The sequence below is a fragment of the Sander lucioperca genome, chromosome 10, assembly GCF_008315115.2.
Source record: "Sander lucioperca isolate FBNREF2018 chromosome 10, SLUC_FBN_1.2, whole genome shotgun sequence".
NCBI lineage: Eukaryota > Metazoa > Chordata > Actinopteri > Perciformes > Percidae > Sander > Sander lucioperca.
The window spans coordinates 18,708,694-18,734,621 of NC_050182.1; the positions used below are offsets into that span (position 1 = coordinate 18,708,694).

At 44.4% G+C, this 25,928-nt stretch overlaps 1 protein-coding gene across 6 annotated transcripts in view; it reads left to right on the plus strand.

The window, feature by feature from the left end:
* Nucleotides 1-25,928, plus strand: part of col6a4a (collagen, type VI, alpha 4a) — a 99,547-nt gene that overhangs the window by 23,318 nt on the left and 50,301 nt on the right. For 3 of the 6 annotated variants that reach the window (XM_036005823.1, XM_036005825.1, XM_036005824.1), the window contains exons 3-11: nucleotides 8,884-8,990; nucleotides 10,706-11,314; nucleotides 11,870-12,457; nucleotides 13,358-13,933; nucleotides 15,657-16,277; nucleotides 19,146-19,706; nucleotides 20,548-21,105; nucleotides 22,973-23,551; nucleotides 24,242-24,812. In XM_036005823.1, coding sequence (XP_035861716.1) covers nucleotides 8,915-8,990; nucleotides 10,706-11,314; nucleotides 11,870-12,457; nucleotides 13,358-13,933; nucleotides 15,657-16,277; nucleotides 19,146-19,706; nucleotides 20,548-21,105; nucleotides 22,973-23,551; nucleotides 24,242-24,812 — 4,739 coding nt within the window. In that variant the 5' untranslated portion in view covers nucleotides 8,884-8,914. Of the gene's footprint in view, nucleotides 1-8,883; nucleotides 8,991-10,705; nucleotides 11,315-11,869; nucleotides 12,458-13,357; nucleotides 13,934-15,656; nucleotides 16,278-19,145; nucleotides 19,707-20,547; nucleotides 21,106-22,972; nucleotides 23,552-24,241; nucleotides 24,821-25,928 lie in introns of those variants that run through there. The other 3 variants (XM_036005822.1, XM_031301428.2, XM_036005826.1) reach the window with 3 other exon arrangements.

The window sequence follows — 25,928 nt, forward strand, 5'->3', positions numbered from 1 at the left end:
GATAGACAGGAAAGGTGGGAGAGAGATGGGGGATGACACGCAGCAAAGGGCCACAGGGCAGTGGCAAAGGACGTCTTACTGGGTGAGCTTGGGTCGCCCCGAGGAGCTGTGTTTTCATGCATGCTGACAGCGACTACAGCCACAAGCCAGAAGGCGTTGTCTTACAATAACGGCGTTGGATTTCCTGCAAGTGTTGCTAGAGTTTAGTGTTACAAACGGTGGAAGGAGTATTCAGGTCCTTTTACTTAAGTAGTACTAATACGACACTGTAAAAAATACTCTGTTACAAGTAAAAGCCCTGCATCGGAAATTAGAAAAAGTCTGTAAGTATCGTCAGGAAAATGTAGTTAGTGTATTAAAAGTAAAGACAAATCAGGGCTCCTGGATAGCTCACCTGGTAGAGTGAGCACCCCATGTACAAAGGCTCAGTCCTTGTCGCAGCGGCCGCAGGTTCAACGCCAACCTGCGGCCCTTTGCTGCACGTCATTCCCCCTCTCTCTCCCCTTTCGAGTCTTCAGCTGTCCTATTTAATAAAGGCCTAAATGCCCAAAAATAATATATACAAAAGTAATGCCAAATCCTCCCATTGTAGAAAGTGTAAAGGATCCAACCAGTTGTGTGTTTAACAGTCTAATCATGTCAGCTGGACTTGTAGTCGTTATATTGTCGGCTAGTTTACTTTAGAATCAAACATCAGATTTTATAAACTACATGTGTTCTGTGTGCAGTAATCTTAATGTGTAAAGTAACTAGTAACTAAAGTAACTAGTAACTAAAGCTGTAACAGATGAATGTAGTGGAGTAAAAAGTACAATATTTCTCTCTGAAATGTAGCGGAGTAGAAGTAGAAAGTGGCATGAAAAGAAAAGACTCAAGTAAAGTACAAGTACCTCAACATCTGGACTGAAGTACAGTACTGGAGTACATGTACTTAGTTACATTCCACCGTTGCGAGCTGGTTCCTCATGTGAGGAATCAAGTGAGATAACACAGTAAAGACTTTTTGCAAACAGTGCCTCAGAATGGATCAAGTGGTGTTACACGCTGAGCACGCTGTTACGTTTAAAATAAATAAAAACGACATTTGAGAAAGGCTACATTTAGTGCACACACATTATAGATTAAACAGAAAGTGCAATTACTACTTAAAGTAGAGCATTTAAGACAGACAAGGGACAGGACAGCAGTGATCGTTATAAGTTAGGTTCACCGTGAGGTATGAAGGTAGTATATATAGAATTTAGCAGCAGAGAAAAAAGTGCAGGATCGCATTTCAGTTCAGTGTGAAGAATGTGCATCATGTTTTGTTGTGCAACAGTCTGACTGCTTGAGGGAAGAAGCTCTTCCCCATTCTGGAGGTGCGGCCAGTTATACTGCGGTACCTTCTACCTGATGGCAGTGAGGGGAAGAGTGCACGGGACGGGTGTGTTGTGTCCTTAACAATGCTTATGGCTTTGCGTCAGAGAGGGAGGGAAGAGAGGCCCCAGTGATCTTTTCAGCCGTCCTCACAATCCGCTGCAGGGCCTTTCGTTCTGCAGCAGTACAGTTCAAACATGTGCTTCCAAGATGTGAATCTAAGTGTCACAGGCAGAGTAATCTCATCCAGGGTCAGTCCTAATTGAGGCGCTGCCGAGCCTCCGGGACAGATTTTCCTCTTGGTGGGTCTGTGAAGAAAGAGCCCACAGCTGATGATAAACACCGCGAGAGCAGCTGCAAACTCTCAGTGTTTTAACAATGTGTTTTCCTCGTTAAAGGAAGTTTGCTTGCATTTTTAACGGCACAATTGTTGTGATCTTTTGCGGCATAAAATCAAGAGTATGAAGCGTTGGGATCAGTGACCGTCTGAGACCCTAAATGGCACAGTTTCCCCTCTGCTCTTTTCCTCCGTCTCCGTGACCGTCTCTGGAGAGTTTAGATGCTGATAGTCGATATCAGTGGTTCTCAAACTTTTTTTCAATAATGTACCCCATTTGAATTGTGATTTTAAGCCATGTACCCCCCTGACCAGCGATAGATTTACCAAACAGCAGCCATGTGACTGAACAACATTTAAATGCTGATGGAAAAAGGCGACAAAAAACGTAAAAACTTGGGTCAGTGAGGCAAGAATAGGTGGAAAATAGTACCAAAAACGTAGAAAACTTTTTGTAAAAAAAAAAACACAATAGAAAGAAGGAAGACAAACTTAAAAAAAAGTGACAAAAACCTTGAAAAAGGCAGAATTGTTTTTTGAAAAAAAAACTGCGACAAACTTGGAGAAAAAAAGAAGACCGTAGAAAAAAGGAAGGAAGGAAGGAAGGAAGGAAGGAAGGAAGGATGGAAGGAAGGAAGGAAGGCAAGAACAGGTCGAAAATAGTGACAAAAAGCATAAAAAACTTAGAAAAAAACGCTGATGTACCCCCTGCAGTCCTCCAAAGTACCTCTTGGGGTACATGTACCCCCATTTGAGAAACACTGCTCTATATCCACGACTTTCCATTTCCGGGATTGCTCTGTTGCCGCCCGGATGTCCCTCTTTTCGGCCGGATGTCCGTCCCCTTCCTCTGTCTCTGTGTTGGCGTTCTAACCTCCGGCTGATTTGTGAGGACTATGGTTAACTGCTCCTCAGATCTCTGCAGGGTAAATCCAGACAGCTAGCTAGACTATCTGTCCAATCTGAGTTTTCTGTTGCACGACTAAAACAACTTTTAAACGTCCACACGTTCCACCAAAACTAGTTCCTTCCTGAGGCTATTTTGCAGAGGCACCGTGGCTCCATCTGGCGCTTAGCACCGCCCAAGATGATTGTGATTGGTTTAAAGAAATGCCAATAAACCAGAGAATGTTTTTCTCCCATCCAGGAATGCTGTGTGGACTAGCCAGACCTTCCTCCGCAGCGCTGTGGAGGAAGTCTGTCGCTTTTTATGACGTTTTTGTTGCTGTTTTCTAAGTTTTTTAAACTATTTCCACCTATTCTTGCCTTACTTCCTTCTTTCTACCGACTTTTTGTTTTTTTTAAGTTTTTGTTGCCTTGTTTTCATCAGCATCTAAATGTTTTTCAGTCACATGGCTGCTGTTTGGTTAAAAACACAAGTCAAATGGGGTACATTAATGAAAAAAGTTTGAGAACCACTGGTCTAAGCAATAAACAAGTCATTCTTTAATGTCGCCGAGAAAACTTCATGGGGTTAAAATGAAAGCGTAGCAGCGTGAATGTAGCCTGAGCCTGGTCTGAACAGCGCTAAATGGAGCACAGATACTGGCCTTCAGCCAACCTACGGGGAACCGTCAGACTCTCTCAGCTCTCGACAGTCCCGTGAGCCGGATTTCAGCTCTAAACAACGAGGCCCCTCGTTCCTTAACATCAAGCCCTTCATGTATACAGCTGAACCGGAGCGAGCGGCTCAAACTCTGACTGTATAAATACGTGATGTGTATAGATTCTGACTCCTCTCCATCAGCCTGTCACTGGAGCCCTCGGCTGTGATTACCTTCACATGCTTCGCATTAAACTCCGCTCTAGGAGGCCTCTGCCGCTTGTTGGGTGATTAAACGCAGGCCTGAAACATGTTTGGGGTGGGGGGGGCTGCACGCACACAGGGCTTACCTAAACCAATTTGATGCCCTATAGGCAAGATGTCACCTGTTTTTGACGCTTTTTTCGACGTGTCTAACTCTTTTTTTTCAATGTTTTGACTACATTACACATTAAGGCACAAATCTTTTTATCTGTTTCAGCTCCTACTACGTGCCTCCCAACAGTTTACTTCATGTAATGTTGTATGCGGCGTTTTCTTTTGTATGGTGCAAACAAAAACAACCAAAACAAGTTCCTCCCTGAGACTATTTAGCAGAGCCACCGTCGCTGCGTCTGGAGCTTAGCGCCGCCAAAGACGACTGTGATTGGTGTAACCCTTGTGGTGTCCTCGGGACGAATTTCACCCATTTTCAAAGTTTTTTATATCAGAAATATGGGTTTCTTTCAATAAAATTGCCCAAAATGAACATTAATGCATGGAGAGCAGGTGAAATATATGCTTACTTTAATTGAATTTTATTCAATTTTAAAGCATTTGAAAAAAATGTTTAAATGGTTTTCAGAACAGTATATCCTGACTAAACTTTGACATAAAGCAGTCTGTGATATCCACTCAACATCCTCTGATCTTAAAGTGATGGTTCATAGTAATTTCACCCTAGGCTGCTTTGCACCTTGACCTCGAGCCAAACACCCCCCATAATCTTTTTTTCCCTTGTTATAATGTTGGTCAAGTTAGCATTATCAGCTGGTTAGCTTAGTGCACGCGCTAATGGATCCACGTTTGTATCTCGTAAATTGCCACACTAATAATGCCCGGAATGAAACCAAACTTTTACAAATAGTTTCTGTACTTATAAAACGAGGCATTAGAAAGTTTGTAACTACAGCAGTAATACCAAGTATATTTAAATAACACTTGCCTGATGGAAACTCCTCTCGGCTGCTACCGCGCTATCGCGTGAGATCCCGCCAAATCACGCACAGAGCACAACATCTATTGCCGGAAGAGACTACTGGTAAAGAAGAATCAAGAAGCAAGTGAACAGCAGAAGCAGCTACTGCAACGTGAGGCGATAGGACAAGATGCCACACGGTTGTATATATCCCGGCTGCGGTTTAAAAGCAATAGATGTTGTGCTCTGTGCGCGAAAGCGCGGTAGCAGCCGAGAGGCGTTTCCTAGCTAGCGTTAGCCTTAGCTAACGCCTTCACCACTAACGGAGCGAGCTGGAAAATCTAACTGTTCCCGAACCCCATGGGGAGGAGGGCCACGACATCATGGCCACCAACACAACTCAACAACAGCTCGGGCTTTAACTTCTGGATATTTGGCAGCGTTGCCACAGCGGACCGAATGGCTTTGCTCGCATCTTTCTCCGCCGCCATTACGGAACTACAACTCAAACTAGCGCACGTCCTCAACGTCATCGTTCTCAGCCACTCACTCTGTTCGCTGATTGGACCGGTAAAGATTTGGTCGGAGAAAACCCAAGAATATACCCCAAACCCAGACGGAGTAGTGAAGGTAAATGAAAATTGAGCGAAAGTACGTAGAAGGCTGACCCAGCTGTATTACAGACAGCAAACTTTATAACTCCTTTCAACCTTGACAAAGGCAGCGTTTACCAGAGACAAGCTGGAGTCTCCAGAGCTAACGTTAACCCCCGTCACTCCACTCCATTCGCTGGCAATGATTTTGCATTTTTGTGTCGTTTATTGGTCACGCCCCCAGTGTGTATTGGCCGATCTGCTTCCTGTTTACACCGCCACGCACGTGCCCAGTGTATGCATGAATGGCCATGTGATATGTGTTGTCAGACGTGTTAATATGATGCAGATTAGTTCTGCTACCAGGGCTAAAACTCTTGTGTGGACGGAGATCGTGTTTGTCTCAAAATGCCGCTCAAAAATTAACACGTAGCAGCGTGAATGTAGCCTGAGATTGAAGAGAGAGAGATGTTACGATCTTCTCCGTCTGCAGCGGCATCATCATCAAGTCAATTCACATATTTTAAAACAATTTCCCGTCCCTCTGAGCTGTGATGTGGTCAGACAGTGTCTGCTGCCCCCAGATAAAAGGAAATGGCTCTATTAGGCAGTAAGCACAACCAGATGGACAAGAGAGGACGGCTTTTGGTCTTCTGGATCTTGTGCGGCAGAAATGTTTTAAACGTGTGGTTATGTTTTGAATGTTTTGAGCTCTTCTGGCTGCCAGGGCGGCAGGATTCTGTGGAAATACAGAGGACACCGGGAAGGAAAGGGAGGGAAACATCAGCACATCGGAGGAGTTATGAAGTTTGAATGAAGTTTGGCTCGGTGGTTGTGTGACTTGCAAAAAGTATTTGTTTCTAATCAGTGATTTCTCTGAACAGTCAGTCAAGGATGCATAGTCTCGCATTGCCAGATCTCCACAGCATTGTGGAGTAAAGGTCCGGCTACACCACAGATGCATTCTGCGATAGGAGAAAGCAAACCTATCTGGGTTATCCCATTGCGTGCAGTGAGATTTTCAAATGCATGCTTGGTGCTGCCCCTCGAGTTGGGCCATTTTCATTACTCATTGCCAGACCCGTAATCTGCTAATGTAGCCTGGTTGACACCAGACCCTTCTCAGTTGTAACTGAGCGTGGGTCTGGGGAAGGTTCATTCACAGCCCATTTCCAAAGGGCCGTCACCAATGGACGCCACTCAAATGCCTCTGGGCGCCATTGGATAGTCCTTCAACCAATCAGACCAATGATCCGAGTGACGTAGCAGCGACAGCAGCATCAACGGGTCTCTGCGCTTCAGGTGGCCGTCATGTTGAATGTAAACAAAAAACTGCTCGCCGTCATCATCATCGTGTAAAGCCCGCCTCAACGGCTGTGATTGGTGCCTCGATTTGGAAAAATTGGAAATGGGCTTGAATGGGCTCTTGGCCAGACTGACTTGCAGAGCAAATCTCAAATTTGCCGGAAGTTCGTCAGGGTTTTCCCGGGCTAAGGCTAATGGTCCTGTGATAAAGTCCAGGAATTTTGGACGGGAATACATGATAACCTACGTTGGTTAAGGGTATGTTTGGGGCCTGTTAGTCTTAACCATTTGCCCATTAAGCAGTCTGATCTGCAATGTTCCTGAATCTTCACTGAAAACACTGATCTGATTAGTCGCAGTGCTGAGGCTCATCGTCTCCCTGCACTCTGCAGCCATTTATGGTCTGTCATACATTGAACATTGGGGACCTTTCAACGCTCACTTGATGATTTATTCGGCGTGATCCCCGTGCTGCAGTAATGGTCTCATGTCACTCGGAGGAGACGAGTTCATGGCAGCGTGCAGGGCCGCATAATTATCAATAATTGCACTGATTTGGCAGAAGACGCCCACTTTACACACTCTTCACCCTTCAAAGGTTACAAAGCTGCCAGGTCGGGACTGCAGGGTTCAAAATGAACTGTCGAAATCAGTGGGAAGGGGCTGATCGCAGCCGGAGTGGAGTCATATTTCTGCCTATTCACGGCTCAGTGTCTGGTCACTTGTGATCAACTTTGACTTTTACACAGAAAATGAAGCCGTCATATCAGATTCATTTAAGAATAAAACACATACTTTATGTTATAAATTAAGGTAAACATTTATGGATGGTATTAATAACATGATACATTTTCAGAGGTTTTCACCCCTTGATATATTATACTTCATTGGCTTATACATTCAGGGTGAACCCCTGAATTCATTTCAAAATGAAGGTTGCATTTAAAGCTTAAATTGAGGGGTATCTGTGAAGATATTTTGTAAATGTTGAGGGGTTTTTACTCATTGAAAACCTCTTAGTTGATGTAGAAAACCAATTAAACCTACACTGTAAACATATATTACAATCAATTAATGTATCCATTAATTTACCACATATCTGAAGTAAACCTGTTTAATACCTCATTCAATGGTATCTCTATCGATTGATACCTTACAAAAACATATGGACACCAATTCGTATATGGTATCACATGGAATTACAGTGTGCGCCGGCCAGATAAGTTTAGTGGTCTTAGCGGTTAAGTTTAGCCGAGAAAAGGTGACTGTGAGCCGGGTACAGCGGCCGTTACAGATGAGTTTAGCCGACAAAAGGTGAGCGCCATGCGAGAACGAGATTAGACACCAAAACGACTAGTTAAGATTAGAAAAAAGATTATGATTTGGGTTAAAACACTGGTCACCTTAAGTAGTACTCCCCGGACATGATCACCTGTTTCCTGGTGAAAGTCTTGTGTTTTCTCCTTAACTTCTTCAGGACATGAACACCTGTTTCCTGGGTGAAAGTCTTGTGTTTTCTCCTTAACTTCTTCAGGACATGAACACCTGTTTCCTGGGTGAAAGTCTTGTGTTTTCTCCTTAACTTCTTCAGGACATGAACACCTGTTTCCTGGGTGAAAGTCTTGTGTTTTCTCCTTAACTTCTTCAGGACATGAACACCTGTTTCCTGGGTGAAAGTCTTGTGTTTTCTCCTTAACTTCTTCAGGACATGAACTCTGCTCCCCGGCTTGAAAGCCCTGTGTTTTAGGAGCCAAACCCCCCCCCCCAACCTCCTCCCTACGAGGATCTTCACGCTCTTATACAGCAGCAGTCAATGTGCTGCTAGTCTCGCATTGCCAGTCCTTCCTCTGGGTCTGACTAGTCCACACAGCATTCCTGGATAGCAGAAAAACATTCTCTGGTTTATTGGCATTTCTTTAAACCAATCACAATCATCTTGGGCGGCGCTAAGCTCCGGACGGAGCCACGGTGCCTCTGCTAAATAGTCTCAGGAAGGAACTTGTTTTGGTGGAGCATGTGTACGTTCAAAAGTAGTTTTAGTCGTGCAACAGAAAACTCAGATTGGACAGATAGTCTAGCTAGCTGTCTGGATTTACCCTGCAGAGATCTGAGGAGCAGTTAACCATAGATCCACCGGAGGTTAGAACGCCAACACAAAGAGAGAGGAAGGGGACGGACATCCGGCCCAAAATAAGGACATACTGCGGGATTAATGAGCTGCTGACAGTAATAAATACGTGGAATACATACCAACTACAGTGCTTTACTTTTCTCAGCTATATGTACAAATGGTTTATGAGAACAGCCTGAATAAATTGGCACACACATGAAAGGTTTTAGCAATTTCCTTTTTGAATGCGGCATTTCCCAAAATGTCAGACTTGTTTGTTGTGCAGCCCAATACACCACAGCTCAGAGGGGTTTATATTCTTGGGAATAAACCAAAGGTTTGATGGTGGGTATGTGCTGTTTCCATGTGACACTTATAACACGATGGATCAAACGTGCCCCACTGCGACTGATGTGAAACAGACTCTCAGCGTTTATGGCCGTCTTTGTCTTTGTGTTGCAGGAAGAGAGAGAAACCCGAGAGCCATTCCAGCATGGAGGGGAGGCGAGGTCTCCTCCTCAGCCTCATCATGGCAGCGTGTTTCCACGGCAACGCCGCTCAAAAGACAGGTGGGTGTGATTATGCAGCGATCACTTAACTTCCTGCATACCAGCACATATGGGATCACGGCAAACGTGCCCCTACTCCAACGTTACATCAACCCAAAACCATCTGTTTAAGCAATGCATATACAAAGTGTGCCTGTAGGCACACACACACACACACACACACACACACACACTGTACATGCCTAAACACACACATAATGTGCTTCACAGAGATGTGTGTGGTGAATGTTCTGTTTTCATTATAAACACATTAGGAGCACTGTTAGTAACCCTGCACAAGAATGTGTTTCCTGCTGAATACATGGATTGGATAAGATGCTTAATTGGTTCATAACAGCACAAAACTCATCTTTGCTTTGATTACCAGTGCCTCGTTGCATAAAACATTTATGTATTTAACAACCCTGTTGCCAGACCATATGTTAATGTTTCACTACTCTGCGAAAATCTGGATTATGTCCAACATTTTTTAAAGTTCTTTTTCACAACATCTGCCTACAGGATGGTTGGGAAAAGGTTTTATTAAAGAAAATACGGTCAAGGCAAATAAATGGCTTTGTTTAAGGACTGTAATTGCAGGTCTGTGATGGGACGCAAAGTCTGTTTTCTTGCAGGAAAGTCAGATTTTCAGTGGAGATGCAGGATCCGCATTGAAAATATATTCCACTCCAGTAGGAATAACCAAAAGTATGAAGAGTACAGAAAACTTTGAACGTGTTTTATGCAGCCGGGCACGTTGATGTAAGGTTTGCAAAAGTTTGTAGTGACATGGAGAAGTTAAAGGAGAGGTAGAGTTGGGTCAACGCTTTCAGCAACACCAACACTGACTACGTTTACATGCACTTAATATTCTGTTTTTTTGCTCTTATTCTGAGAAAGACAGTCTTCTTCTAAGCTGTTAACGTAGTTAATGAAAGAATATATTCCTCTAATATTCCCGTTTAGAGCGGTGGAGGACTTGTTGGAGCGTGTGAACACAGCGTGTAACAAGTTTTTGCAACAAGTCAAAAACCTGTTGATGTCCAAGTCTTTGATAATGTTTAAAAGTAGCTGTGTTTCTCCTTCTTATCGGATCTGCAGCCCTGCAAACTGTCGGCCGGCGAGAGGCCGTAAACTGTCACAAACTGCAGTAAAAAAAACCTGATTGAGACGCAGATTCAGAACGCGCTGAATACATGTCTAAAGAATGCTTCTAAAAGCTGAATAATACGTCACATCACACACGTCACACGTATTCGGAAAAAAGGTCTAATTCTGAATATCCAAACAGATAATGCTGTTCACATGACCTGTATCACATTCAGAATATTGTGATATTTGCAATAATAGTGGAATTTAAGTATGCATGTAAACGTACTCACTGTCTGAAGGAAAAATTAACACCAGCTGTAAGCCACACACCTTCTCTTTCACCCTTCGCACGCTTTTGCACCCAAAAGTCCACCTGAAGGTGAGTGCTTTCAGACTCGGCCTCTGCAACCTGTGCACAAACTTGACCACAACACTGCTCATTTTTTTTCTTCCTCTGGCTTGCACAAATCACCAGCAACCCGCCACTTCTGTCGGTAAATCACGCTGACACTTTTTCACCACTGGCTGCACTGGCTTTCTAAAAGCACTAAGAACTGCTCGGGTAGCGAGAGCTTTCCTTTGCAGCGCGCTTTAACTTCATATCTGCAAGACCGTCTCAATGACCTGACAACCTTCCCTCTCAGTCTGCACTCAAGAGGCTGTAGCCGACATCGTCTTCATGGTCGACGGCTCGTGGAGCATCGGCACCGAGAACTTCAAACAGATCCGCCAGTTTCTGTACACGCTGGTCAACAGCTTCGACGTCAGCCCCGAGCACGTCCGCATCGGGCTGGTGCAGTACAGCACGACTCCTCGCACCGAGTTCCTGCTCAATACCTTTCAGAACAAGGACGACATCCTGCAGCACATCGACACCTTGCCTTACATGGGGGGCGGCACCCAGACGGGCCTAGGCTTGGACTTCATGCTGAATAATCACTTTGTGGAGGAAGCTGGAAGCCGCAGGGGCCAGAAGGTGCCGCAGATCGCTGTGGTGATCACTGATGGCAAATCGCAGGACAACGTGGAGTCCCACGCCCAGGATCTGAGGAGAAGGGGAATCATTTTGTACGCAATTGGTATCAAAGATGCAGACGAAGAGCAGCTGAAAGACATAGCCAACGAGCCGCACAGTCAGCACGTCTACAGCGTTTCGGACTTTGCAGCGCTGCAGGGAATTTCTCAGAGCATCGTCCATACCCTTTGCACGACGGTAGAGGAAGCCAAACGACAACTCCTGCAAGTGTCTCAAGGTAAAATGTGTCGTACTACACAGCTTGTGGCGATCTGACTTAACTTGTATCTAAGACATGATAGAGCCAAGTATTACAAGTACTGGTTGTTGCCCAAAATGTTTTTGATTCTTCAGAAATATAAATGTCCAACCGAATTCACTCCGATGTCATCTGAGTAGGGCTGCAACTACTGATTAATTTCATTGTTGATTAATCTGTTGATTGTGTTCTGGGTGAGTGGATCAGTTGTTTGGTCTCTAAAATGTCAGAAAATGGTGAAAAATGTGGATCAGGTTTTCGAAAAAAAGACTCCAACTGATTAATCGATTATCAAAATAGTTGCCGATTAATTTAATAGTTGACAACTAATCGATTCATCTTTGCAGCTCTACGTCTACTTTCACCAAGAAAGCTTTGCTAACCTTTATACAGTCAGCCTTGACAAATTAGAGATGTTGGACAAAATAAACAGTAAGAACACAGAATATAACTTATGTGCTCAAACAAACACATGCACACACAGAGGAATTAAATGTTTCTCAGCTTGCTGACTTTTTTCTCTTTCCTGTCCAGAATGTGCCGAAGCCACTGTGGCCGACATCGTCTTCCTGGTCGACGGCTCCTCCAGCATCGGCGCCAGCAACTTTCAGGAGATCAAGGTGTTTCTCCGAAGTGTCATCGCAGGCCTCGACATCGGCCCCGACAAAGTTCGGATCGGCGTGGCTCAGTACAGCGATGACACTTACAAGGAGTTTCTGCTGAAAGATTACATGGACAAGAACTCGCTGCTGGCCGCCGTGGACGCATTTCCCTACCGACAAGGAGGCACGGAAACAGGCAAGGCCATCGACTTCCTCCTGCAGGAGTACTTCAAGGAGGACGCGGGGAGCCGAGCCAAGCAACGGGTGCCTCAGATCGCTGTCGTCATCACCGATGGAGACTCCACAGACGATGTTATACAACCCGCCCAGCGCCTGAGGCAGCACGGAGTCATCGTGTTTGGTATCGGGGTAGGACAAGCTAACCTGCAGCAGCTCGAGTCCATCGCTAACCGGCCACGAAAACGCTTCCTCCACTCCATCGACAGCTACCAGGCTCTGCAGAGGCTGACGGAGGGTCTGCTGAGGACTGTTTGTGTCTCTGTGGTAGCTCAGGGGGAAGGTAAGGCAATTCTGAAGAACTTGTGGTGATGAAAAGTAAAGTTCTTGTGAACAGTGAATGCCAAAACTTATACCCCGTTTACACGTACATGGTTATTTTGAAAAACAGAGACATTTCCCTTCGTTTGTGCCCTTCGTTTACACGCAAACGTAGAATTCGCCTCTGAAAACGATTCTTTCTAAAAACTCCGGCCAGAGTGGAGATTTTAGAAAACTTCGTTGTCACATTTGCATGTAAACAACGAGCCAACGTCACAGTATGCGAGAGAAAGAGGAGGTGAGTCGTTCCTGTTGTTGCTATTATATTGTTGTTGGGATTCTGATTGGCGGGCTTGAGATCCTCGTTACACTGCCACCTACAGGTTTGGCATGCTCTGGACACCGTTGACGGCATATATACGTACGTACGTGTAAACGAACACTTTTCTGAAAACTGACAGGTGTGCACAATGTTATTTCTGAAAACGGAGAGGGTGAAATGTCTGTTTATGAAAATAGCCGACCACATGTAAACGTAGCTTTAAAGGTCCCATATAATCCGCGTCCGGACTGAATGACACGTCAATCCGGACGTAAATAGGTACTTGCCTTAATTAAGGACTCGACATGACTTGAGTTTTTTTTTTATTTAAAAAATTATATCGAGACTTGAGCAAAGATGACTTGCTCACAACACTGACAGTTTCTGAATTTGGGCTGTGTGCATTTCTCTGTGGATTGAGCATTTTGACAGACACAGTATTTATACAGCACCTCGGCCTGTTTTACTATCAAAAGATTTTTTACACTATGGGACCGTTTAACAATTATGAATCAGTATTTTGTACAAAAAATGTGTGAGACGCGGATGCTTTGAGTTTCCAGTTGTAACGACTGTTCTTGTTGCTTTGTTTTCTTTCAGCCTTGGCAGAAACTTTCGCAGACATCTTCTTCCTGGTGGACAGCGGCCTGACTACACAAGAGTTCCAGCAAATCAGAAACATCCTCATACGACTGTCCAATCAAATGAACATCGGCGCGTCCGCCTACCGTCTGGGCTTGGCCCAGTACGGTGAAGACGTCAAGGTGGAGTTTCTTCTTAATGCTCACCAAACCAAAGAGGAGACGCAGAAGGCTGTGAAGAATTTCCGCCCGCGCAAACTAAAACCCAACGAGCTTCGCAGACTGGGCAGAGCATTGCACAACGCCAGCACTCACTTTTTCACCAAGGAAGCAGGAAGCCGGGCGCACGAAGGCTACCGGGAGTTCCTGGTTGTCATAAGTGGAAAAGACTCAGACGATTCGGTGTATAAGGAGTCACGTGTGATCAAAACATCCGGAGTAACTGTGGTGGGGTTGAGCTTCGGTGCATCGGAGCAGGAAATGCGTGTCATAGCCACTGATCCGTACATTTACTTAAGACAGTCTATCACCAACATTGTTCCCACACTGAAGGCTAACTTTGAAAACGAGGAACAGCAGTTAACTCAAACTCTAGGTAAAGTATACTATACTTATTATTAATTCATCAGTTTGCGCACCTTTGAAAATGTGTTTTAATAATAATGTATAATGTATAATGTATACTTTATTAATCCCGTAAGGGGAAATCACAATGTTTTCACTCTGTTGTTATTACACACGTTACACACAGGCCTGAATTACGCACACATGCTCAGTACCTCTACATGCACTAATGGAGAGATGTCAGAGTGGGGGGGCTGCCCATGGAAAGCCGCCCCAAGCAGTTGGGGGTTCGGTGCCTTGCTCAAGAGCACCTTGGCAGTGCCCAGGAGGTGAACTGGCACCTCTCCAGCTACCAGTCCACCACCATACTTTGGTATGGGGACTTGAACCAACAACCCTCCGATTCCCAACCCAACTCCCCACTGACTAGGCTACCTCCACCCCCAACAACCGATTATTCACAGTCACCCCCGTTCGTTCGTTTCTTACTGACAGATGAGTAAACCAGTTTGATTACCTTGTTAGCTTCGGCTGTAGCTCAGTCAACTTTGTACCTGGACTACCTGCATTTGCCTGCTTAAAGGAACACAGCGACTTATTGGGACTTTAGCTTATTCAACCGTATCCCCCAGAGTTAGATAAGTCCATACTGAGCGAACTCCAGGTGAACTCCACTGGTCTCCTCAGGGCTTCTCAGGTGCTGCGAGCAAATCACGCCGCCCAAGTAGCAGAAGTAGCAGTGCTTCACCTTCTGAGAATATAGTTCCCAGTATGTATACGGTTAGAAGATGGCTGTGTGTCATGTGACCTTGTTATTTGTACATGCTGTGACTCTACAAATCACAACATGTAAACAGGAAAATGTTGGCATTGTTTTGTCACTTATTGGGAGCAGTAGGCTAGAAGGAGCCAGTTACCTCCAGGATCTGTGCTAAGCTAGGCTAGATGGAGCCGGTTACCTCCAGGATCTGTGCTAAGCTAGGCTAGTGGTGGGGGCGTCAGACAGAGTTACAACACGCACGGAGATGAGAAGGGTATGTGTGGACTTATCTAACTCTGGGGGATACGGTGAATATGTCCCAATAAATCTGTCTGTTCCTTTAAGCCTGCTGCGTTTTAACCCCTGCTGTGCCTCCAGACTGGCCTCATTAACATGAAGAAGGGGGCAGCGTTTTTTCATGCAAAGCTAAAGTCCGAAAGTCTAAAGAGGTACAAGCAGGGGGCGGAGCGAGGGGTTAACTCTGGGGCTCCAACCCTCAGATTTTTTTCTCAAAAGTCCTGAGTCTTTTAGGGTTTTAAGATAACTTTGTGTCATTTACCTTCAGGCTACATTTACATAGCTACGTTTTGGTTTTTAAGCGTTAAGTTTTGAGCCATTTAAACTAAAACGCCCAAACCAAAATATATATATATATATTTTTTATCTCAAACTTTGAAAAAACCTCCAAAAAATGTTAAACAAAAAAAGGTCAAAATCATCGAAAAGAACGCAGAAAAAAAGCGTCTAATGTAGAAAAACGTCGGACCAACTCAATTACTGATTGGTCGACGGCACAGTCAAATCAAATCATTCAACAAGAATTCTCCAACGTGGGCGAGAGAATGATGACACCCCTATAATATTTATTTATTCATGCGTCAGTTATATTTACTTGCCCGACGTGGCGTTTTACTTGCCGCCCAGGCCATCGGGTGAATCCCTTATTGTTGAACCCTGAATTGCTAATAACGATTTCATGATATTTATTTCACAGATTGCAAAGCAGCCAAACTGGCAGACGTCGTGTTCATCGTCGACGAGTCTGGAAGCATCGGAAAGACCAGATTCCAGCTGGTACGCTCTTTCCTGCACTCGATGGTGAACGTTCTGGAAGTCAGTCAGTCCAAAGTGCGAGTGGGCATCGTGACGTACAACACCAAGGCCACGGCGCAGGTCTACCTCGACAGCTTCGATAACAAGGATGATTTGCTGAACTTCATCAAAATCCTGCCTTATCACGAAGGTGGAACGCACACCGGAGAGGCCCTAAAGTTCACCCAGGACAAGGTTTTCATCGAGAACCGAGGAAGCAGAAAGGACAAGGGCGTCCAGCAGGTGGCGGTGGTGATCACAGACGGGGAATCCCAGGACAACGTGAGCACCGCGGCGTATAATCTTCGGCGGGATGGTGTCACGATTTACGCAGTTGGAGTCGAAAATGCCAACGAGGCCCAGTTGGTAGAAATGGCATCGTATCCCCCCAATAAGCACAAGTTTATCGTGGACAGTTTTGCCAAGCTGAAGTCGCTGGAGCAGAGCCTGCAGAAAAGCATGTGCCAAAACATCCTTCAGCAAGCGTTCTCCGTCAGTACGAGAACAACTGCCATCAAAGAAGGTCGGAACCAGTGTTTGTTTTAAAATTGGCCTCGTTCAATATGTGTAAAAATATGTTTTTAGTCAAAGTTCCTATGACATGCTGCTTTCTGGATGCTTATATATAGACCTTAGTGGTCCCCTAATACTGTATCTGAAGTCTCTTTTATATAGGCCTTAGTGGTCCCCTAATACTGTATCTGAAGTCTCTTTTATATAGGCCTTAGTGGTCCCCTAATACTGTATCTGAAGTCTCTTTTATATAGACCTTAGTGGTCCCCTAATACTGTATCTGAAGTCTCTTTTATATAGACCTTAGTGTTCCCCTAATACTGTATCTGAAGTCTCTTTTATATAGACCTTAGTGGTCCCCTAATACTGTATCTGAAGTCTCTTTTATATAGACCTTAGTGGTCCCCTAATACTGTATCTGAAGTCTCTTTTATATAGGCCTTAGTGTTCCCCTAATACTGTATCTGAAGTCTCTTTTATATAGACCTTAGTGGTCCCCTAATACTGTATCTGAAGTCTCTTTTATATAGACCTTAGTGGTCCCCTAATACTGTATCTGAAGTCTCTTTTATATAGGCCTTAGTGTTCCCCTAATACTGTATCTGAAGTCTCTTTTATATAGACCTTAGTGGTCCCCTAATACTGTATCTGAAGTCTCTTTTATATAGGCCTTAGTGGTCCCCTAATACTGTATCTGAAGTCTCTTTTATATAGACCTTAGTGTTCCCCTAATACTGTATCTGAAGTCTCTTTTATATAGACCTTAGTGGTCCCCTATACTGAAGTCTCTTTTATATAGACCTTAGTGGTCCCCTAATACTGTATCTGAAGTCTCTTTATATAGACCTTAGTGGTCCCCTAATACTGTATCTGAAGTCTCTTTTATAGCTAGTCCCCATCGATCTCTTTTATATGTGGTCCCCCTAATACTGTATCTGAAGTCTCTTTTATATAGACCTTAGTGGTCCCCTAATACTGTATCTGAAGTCTCTTTTATATAGGCCTTAGTGGTCCCCTAATACTGTATCTGAAGTCTCTTTTATAGCCTTAGTGTCCCCTATACTGTATCTGAAGTCTCTTTTATAGACCTTAGTGGTCCCCTAATACTGTATCTGAAGTCTCTTTATATAGACCTTAGTGGTCCCCTAATACTGTATCTGAAGTCTCTTTTATATAGACCTTAGTGGTCCCCTAATACTGTATCTGAAGTCTCTTTTATATAGACCTTAGTGGTCCCCTAATACTGTATCTGAAGTCTCTTTTATATAGACCTTAGTGGTCAAATAATACTGTATCTGAAGTCTCTTTTATATAGACCTTAGTGGTCCCCTAATACTGTATCTGAAGTCTCTTTTATATAGACCTTAGTGGTCCCCTAATACTGTATCTGAAGTCTCTTTCCCTAAATTCAGCCTTGGTGCAGAATTACAGCCACTAGAGCCAGTCCCACAATGAGCTTTCCTTAGGATGTGCCATTTCTGTGTCTGTAGCTTTAAATGCTATTGAGGAGGAGGGGGGGGGGGGGCAAGGTGGAGGGTGGGGGTGTGGTCTTGACCAACTGCCATGCTTCGCTTGTTTTCAAGCCATGATGTCTCTCTCTCTCATGGGTGGGCCAAATTCTCTGGGCGGGCAAAGCAGAGAAAGGGGAGGTAACCTTTCCCCTTATGACATCATAAAGGGAAGATTCCAGATCGGCCCATCTGAGCTTTCATTTTCTCATAGTCAGAGCAGGATACCCAGGGCTCGGTTTACACCTATCACCATTTCTAGTCACTGGGGGACCATAGGCAGGCTAGGGGAACTCATATTAATGTTATTTATGTTAAAAAAAAATCATAAAGTGAAATTTTCATGCCATGGGACCTTTAAAGAGTAGAAGAACAATATTAACCCTCTGATGTCTAAGGGCATTTTCTCGTTTTTTAACATAGCTTCTTAAATTCACCTTTTTGCACATACCTGATACCCATGTGCAGGGCTTTTAAATTAACTTTTTTTGATCACCAGCCAACATGGCTAGTCGATTCTTAAATTTACCAGCTAATCAGGTTTTCCACTAGCCACATTTTCTTTAACTTTCCTTTAATTTCAGCTCCTCTGGTTGGTTTGGCGCCGTTCCGTTCGTCTTCTCCATTTCAGCGTAGTTCGTAATCGATACCACACGCTAGGCATGTAGCACACGGTTGTACGACACGCCACGACATAAGTGTTCATGGGAAATGGAGGAAGTGTTGCCAGATAAAGATTACATTTCCTAGCCAAAAACACACAAAACCACCCAAATTTCATGGGGGAAAACAGACTAATCTGGAAACATTTCTGCAGCCTGCTGTGAGTTATTTGCTTCATTCATCATCGGCCAAAATGGCTAGTAACCTGCCAAAGTTATTCTTCAAATCTTTACTCATATGGACGAATTGTTTTGGAGCTTGAAATGAGTATACCAAAGTCCTAAGTTCACAAAAGTAATGTAAAATATGAATGAAATAGTAGATAAATGTATAATGTGTCTAAAACAAAATGTTGTAATACCGCTTTTTCAGTAGAAGTGTTGTCCGTCACTCTACTTTCACCATAGAGGGACTCAATACCGTGTGCTCTTTTCTCTGTCTCCTTATTGGCCGTGTAAGTGACGTGTCATCTCGCAACAAAAAGGATGCCAACGCGTAGATTCAGCCGATTTCGGGAATATCTAAACCACATTTCTATGCTGTATAATCGCTGAGATATTGATAGAGACGCGCCCACACGTCCTTTGTCCTCAGAGGGTTAATAGCGTAGACCATTAAGTAATTGCAGGTAAAGGTAGTGTAAAGCTGATGCTTTGGGGAAAATAACTAATAATATCTTTTGATAAAATGTGTTTTTCCTTTTCCAGGCTGCGTACAAACGGATGAGGCAGACATCTTCTTTCTGATTGATCATTCAGGAAGCATTCATCCCAACGACTTCAAAGACATGAAGAAGTTCATCATCGAGTTTCTAAACACCTTCCGTATCGGGCCCCAACATGTCCGCATTGGGATTGCAAAATTCGCGAGTTCACCAGTCTTAGAGTTTGATCTGAAAGCCTACTCAGATACCAAGACGTTGGAGAAAGCCGTTGAGGATATTCAGCAATTAGGAGGAGGGACGGAAACAGGAAAGGCGCTGGAATTCATGGGCCCAATCTTTAAGCAAGCAGTGGTGTCTCGCGGTCACAAAGTCCCAGAGTACCTGGTGGTCATCACGGATGGACAATCCACTGACGAGGTCAAAGGTCCCGCAGAGAAACTGAGGGCGCACGGCGTCACCGTGTACGCCATCGGCGTGAAGGCTGCAGATGAAAAGCAGCTGCAAGAGATTTCCGGCGACGACAAAAGGACTTTCTTTGTCAATAATTTCGATGCTTTGATTCCCATCAAGAACGAAATCATCACAGACATCTGTTCTGAAGACGGTAAGGAAAACGGGGGGGTACCGTTTCAGTTTTAGGGGGTGTCAAACTCACTTTCTCTAAGTGAGAATCACACCATATGATGGTTTATTTTAGGGATGCACCAAATCTAGATCCAAATCCTCGGCTGAAGCTAAACTGGAGATGGTGAATGGTTAATTTCTGATTTGTGGTCAACACATTAACTGGTGGACCAGAGAGCCCCAGCACCCTATGTTTTCTACATTAGAACACACCCCTTTGTGCCTCTGTAAATACGCTTATCCCTTAAAGAAGTCTAAATATTTGCAAAAAGTAACTCAAAAATATTCTGAGACCTGAAAGAATATGCATGTCATTTTGATGGTTGGTGATTATGTTTTTGAAAAAGTCTTTCGTCTTCTGCCTGTCGTCTCAGATGAAAACCATCCCCTCGGGATTTTCTAAACGCTCGTGCCTATGAGCGTTTAGAAAATGGCGAGGGGATGGTCTTCATCCAAGACATAGGAAATTGCTGGCAACTTCTCCTAAACAATTGGCTCTCGAAACTGGAGGTTGGTTGGAATCGAAAGAGGAGGAGACAAGGATGACATAAACGTACAGTATATATTGCCCATAAAATGAAAGTACTTATTTATATAATTTGCGGGGAAAACCCAAGTTTACAGAAGGCCGTGTTGTACGGAATACAGTGAGTCTACGCTACATCAAATGAGAATTAAATGATTGGTGTGTGTTGCCCTTTTACTACTACTAAAAGTATGTTAGAATTGACACATACAAGCATTGTTTGGGTCCAAAGGAAAGATAAGCAGAAAGAAAAGAGTAACATTACTCTAACCTGTCTGTGCTCCTGTGTCCACAGCTTGCAAAGATGTACCGAGCGACCTCCTTTTCTTGATCGACAGCTCTGGGAGCATCTATCCAGAAGACTACGAGAAAATGAAAGAGTTCATGAAAGCCGTCATCAGCAAGTCCTTCATCGGGAAGAATGAGGTGCACGTCGGCGTCATGCAGTTCAGCGACGAGCGACAGCTAGCGTTCCCCCTCACCCGCTACTTTAGCAAGGAAGAAATGTCGGCAGCCATCAACGAGATGCAGCAGATCGGCGGAGGCACGCTCACAGGCGAAGCCATCACGGATGTGTCGCAGTACTTCACTGAAGGCAGAGGAGGGCGTCCTAGCATGAGGCAGAGGCTGGTGGTGATAACAGACGGCGAGGCCCAAGACGAGGTCAAAGGCCCCGCTGAGGCTCTGAGGGAAAAGGGAGTGGTGGTGTATGCCATCGGAGTTGTGGACGCCAACACCACCCAGCTGGGTGAGATCGCCGGCTCCCCAGACAGGGTGTATGCAGAGAGGGACTTTGACGCTCTGAAGGATTTGGAGAGCCAGCTGGCTTTGGAGCTCTGCGATCCAGAGAGAGGTAAGAGCAGTCTGGCAGGGACTATCCCGGAATATCAGATCTTTTAAAGCATGTAAAGACACAAATTCCTACTCTTTTTTTCTTAAACTCTCTGGTTGCTTACACACCTGAGCTGTTTGGTCCGTTTTAACCGAACCCTGGAGCGTTTGGTCCAATGGTGCTCTAGAGTTTGGTTCACTTCAGTTTCAACTTTGCACACAATTTACGGACTTACGGACTTCTGCTACTTGGGCGGAGTGATTTGCTCGGGGCACCTGAGAAGCCCCGTGGTGAGGAGCAGAGAGTAACCGGCAATTTCCACTGGATGCGGAACGTCTCCGGAACGTCGACGGAGTCATTAGGTTTCCATTAAAGTCAATGTGTGTATTTCCACTGACTGCAGAACGTCTGCGTCCCGACTCCGTCCCAGTTCCGTCAGTCCGCAGCCCTCTGGAGCAGATACGCAGAGCTTCTATTTTTGACGGACGACGGAGAGCTCCGCAGCTATTCAGCACAATTCAGATTGTGTGGGACAGGAAGTCGAGCACAGAAACAAAATAAAACATCCGGATACTTTTCAAAATAAAATACACCATGCTCACGGCGGATCATATTTCCCTGCACTACACCTTGAAAACACAGCTCAGAGTAGTTTCCCCTCTACTCCTCTGGATGGAAACAAACTGTTGTTGGTTTTGTGGTTCTATTTATAGAAACTACATCCTGTTATATCGCACGAACATACGTGAATTCGCGAGATCTCGTGGTCGGCTGGCCGCAGCCGTTACGCAACAAATCCGGACCTGGTGGGAATTGACGGACGGCGGAGCACGCAGCCGTTCCGCAGCGGAGCCGTTCCGCAGCGGAGCCGTTCCGCAGCGGAGCCGTTCCGCAGCGGAGCCGTTCCGCAGCCGTTCTGCATCCTGTGGAAATCCACGGTAACAACGGTGCTTTTCAGGTGTTAAATCACTCCGCCCAAGTAGCAGAAGTAGCAGTGCTTTGCCTTCTGAGAATATAGTTCCTAGTTTCTATACAGTTAGAAGATGGCTGTGTCTCATGTGACCTTGTTATTTGTACACGCTGTAACTATACATATCACAACATGTAAATAGGAACATGTTGGCATTATTTTGTCACTTATTGGGAGCAGTAGGCTAGATGGAGCCGGTTACCTCCAGGATCTGTGCTAAGCTAGGCTAGCGGTGAGTGCATCAGACAGAGTTACGACACGCACGGAGATGAGAAGGGTATGTATGGACTTATCTAACTCTGGGGGTTACGGTGAATAAGCTAAAGTCCCAATAAGTTTGCGTGTTCCTTTAATGTTCAATCTGTTCAATAAAATAATTAGGGCCCGAGCGCCGACAGTGGCGAAGGCCCTATTGAAACCAAAATTGGCGGTTGCATCAAGTCTGGTGAAAATCTACGTATTTTAAGGGTTTCGGGAATAGGCGCACAAAAATGGCTCGCTAGCGCCCCCTACAAAGTTAAACAAATTGAGCCCCTGCAGTATGTTTAACGTAGACTAACGAAACTTGGTACACATATGTATCATGTCAAGACATACTAAAAATGTAATTGGAGCCATACCCTAAACCCAACAGGAAGTCCGCCATTTTGAATTGAAAGTTCGAAATTAGTGCGATTTCGGCCATTTCCATGTCGTACTTTAACAAACTCCTCCTAGAGATTTCATCCGATCAACTTCAAATTTGAAGTTGATCGAAGTTTTCTGCTCTCTGTCTTTCAATTACTTTTTTTTCCTTGCTTGTTGGATCTTACTGTATTTTTACAAATGTTCATCATGTGAAGCACTTTGTGAATTTGTCTGTAAAAGGTGCTACATCAAATAAACTTATTATTATCATTATATTTTATTTCCAACCAGATTGTAAGAAGACAGAACAAGCTGACATTATTTTCCTTGTGGACGGCTCCACAAGCATAACCCTCCCCAAGTTCAAAAGCATGCAGATGTTCATGGCGTCAATGGTGAACCAAACCACAGTTGGCAAGGACCTGACTCGCTTCGGGGTCATTCTCTACTCTACCGACGCCAGATCTGTTTTCACTCTGAAAGAGTATAGCTCCAAACGTGAAGTTCTTAATGCAATATTGGCACTGAAGTCGCCATACGGAGACACCTACACTGGCAAAGCTTTGAAATACTCGTTAGAGTTCTTTAACAAAGAACATGGCGGTCGAGCAGATCTCCAGGTGCCGCAGATTCTCATGGTGATCACAGATGGGGATGCTACCGACCGTAACAGTCTGGTTGCGCCATCCGTGGCACTGCGAGACAAAGGGGTCAGTGTCTTTAGTATCGGAGTCGAAGGAGCCAACAAGACACAGCTGGAGATCATGGCTGGTCACGAAACTTCCAGAGTTTTCTACGTAGATAACTTTAAAGCCCTGGAAACTCTCTACAAGAATATTTCTCATGTCCTCTGCAATTCCACCAAGCCAGGTAAGCCAGAGGCGTCAACTCACCCGCATATTGTTTCACTTTAACCTGATGGTATTTAGCAATGTAAAAATGTTTACCACTGGAATTTATTTTGTATAACCCAACAGCAGCATGTCTTTCTTTCTCATTATATTAGACCACATTGAGCAAAGAAAAAATGCCTTTGCAAAGACTCATAGGAATAGTTAAAATGGATACATTTGAAGATACATAGGAGCAAGTGGTAATGTCTTTGAGTATTTAGGGGTAACCACTTCAAAGATTCGTACATGGAGCAGTAATGATTTTGATACGGACACCTTAGGTGCTCTCCATGTTTTTAAAAAGAAAGCAGTAGATCAACAAAAAGACCAAAGTTATTTGAAGGAAGTTTGCTGAACTAGAACCAATTTTGAATAAAGTTAAACTTGTGTTGTAGGGAGTTCTAAATTTCAAATCTATTGGCACCAGATGTATAAATTACAGTGTCATTGGCATATAGATGTACTTGTGATGAATTGAGATACCATGCTATTATAGACCAAAGATATTGGTATTTGTCAACGAAAGAGCTTGGAAAGAGCCTCCAATCACAAGGAAAGTTGAGTGTTCAAAGCTACCAGGAATAAATTCAAATGAACTTGAAGTGCGCCAAATAGTTTGCTTGCTTTATTAGCAATGTGGATACATTTCCTCTCTTTGCTTTTGCAGTTTGTGAGAAACAGCAGGCTGACCTGGTCTTCCTATTGGATCAGTCTGGCAGCATTAACACACAGGACTACGACATCATGAAGAAGTTCACCACAGACCTGGTGAACAGCTTCAAAGTCAGTAAAGATTTAGTGCGGGTAGGACTTGCCCAGTTCAGCAGCGAATTCCAAGATGAGTTTTACCTCAACAAGTTCGACAGCGAGGAAGCCGTAACCAAGCACATTTTGGACATGGTGCAGCTGGGCGGAGGCACCCTCATCGGAAAGGCCCTGGATCACATCAGGGATTATTTTGAGGCGTCAAAGGGCGGCCGACGATCTGCCGGAATCTCCCAGAATCTGGTGCTGATCACAGACGGCGAGTCGCAGGATGACGTGGAGGACGCAGCCGACCGTCTCCGGGCTATGGGGGTCGAGGTGTTTGTCATCGGCATTGGAGACGTCCACGACCTGCAGCTCCTGCAGATTACTGGAACCCCTGAGAGGTTGTTTACCGTGCGGAACTTCGGCAGCTTGGAAAACATCAAGCAAAAGGTGGTCGACACCATCTGCAAATCTAAACCCCCCGAAGATCCTTCTGGTGAGTCGAAACGTGTGACTTTGCTTCTTCTTTCCCACCATGTTCCTTTATGTCAGGGGTGTCAAACTCAATTTCACATCAAAAGCCAGACGTGTAGTTTATTCACATGCTTTTATTTCGAAAAAGTCAAATATCATTGACTGTATTATTGCATGTCATCGCACTTACAGGTTGGTCGACATAAAGCCCCAAAAAAGTCAGCAAAAGAGTTTCTAAGCCATCATAGAATTTAGTAAATTAAGCAAAACTAAAAATCACATTTTTAAAAGCAGGTTAGCCCACACAGCCGACTCACAACAACCTGTTTCTCAGCCTGAATATGTAAACTCTCTGGTTCTGTGGGAAGTTCTGAGTCTCAAAGTTGGCAAATCTGCCAACTTCTGCTTTGAGTGTCACGTAATTGCAGTTTGAAAAATCAGTTTCCTGTCTTTTTGGTTTGGTGCACAACTGGGCGGGCCAAAAGACACAAAAAGAGTTCTGCTCTATGTCCAGAACTTTAACTTTTTTGATCACCAGCCAACATGGCTAATAGATTTCACAGGCCACGTTTGTTTTTTCCTAACTTTACTTTAATTTCAGCTCCTCTGGTTTGTTTGGCGCTGTTCTGTTCTGATTCTCTGTTTCAACGTAGCTTGTAATCGATATCACACGCTAGGCACGTAGCCAACGGTTGTACGACATATCACGACATGGTGTTAATAGGAAATGTAGGATTAGTGTTACAAGCAGTGTTGGCCAGATAAAGATTGCTTTTCCAAGCCAAAGACTTTCTTGGCGGAAAACAGACAAATCTGGAAACATTTCTGCAGTTATTTGCTTCATTCATCACCGGCCAAATTGGCTAGTAACTTAAAGCTCCATTGTGTAATATTTTGAGTTGATTCTTATCAAAAAACCCTTTGTTCTTTCACAAATATGTGCTCATTCATGTGTAATTACTTCCACAAACTAATCAAAGTATTCTCGTAAGCGTAGAATCTGCCATTCATAATCATTCAGAATACATACGAGCAAGTCGCTCCTATGTATTCTGCCATGTTGCGCCTCCATCTTTAAAATACATTAGCCAAAGAGGGACATACCTCCGCCTTTCGCGCTTTTACACTCA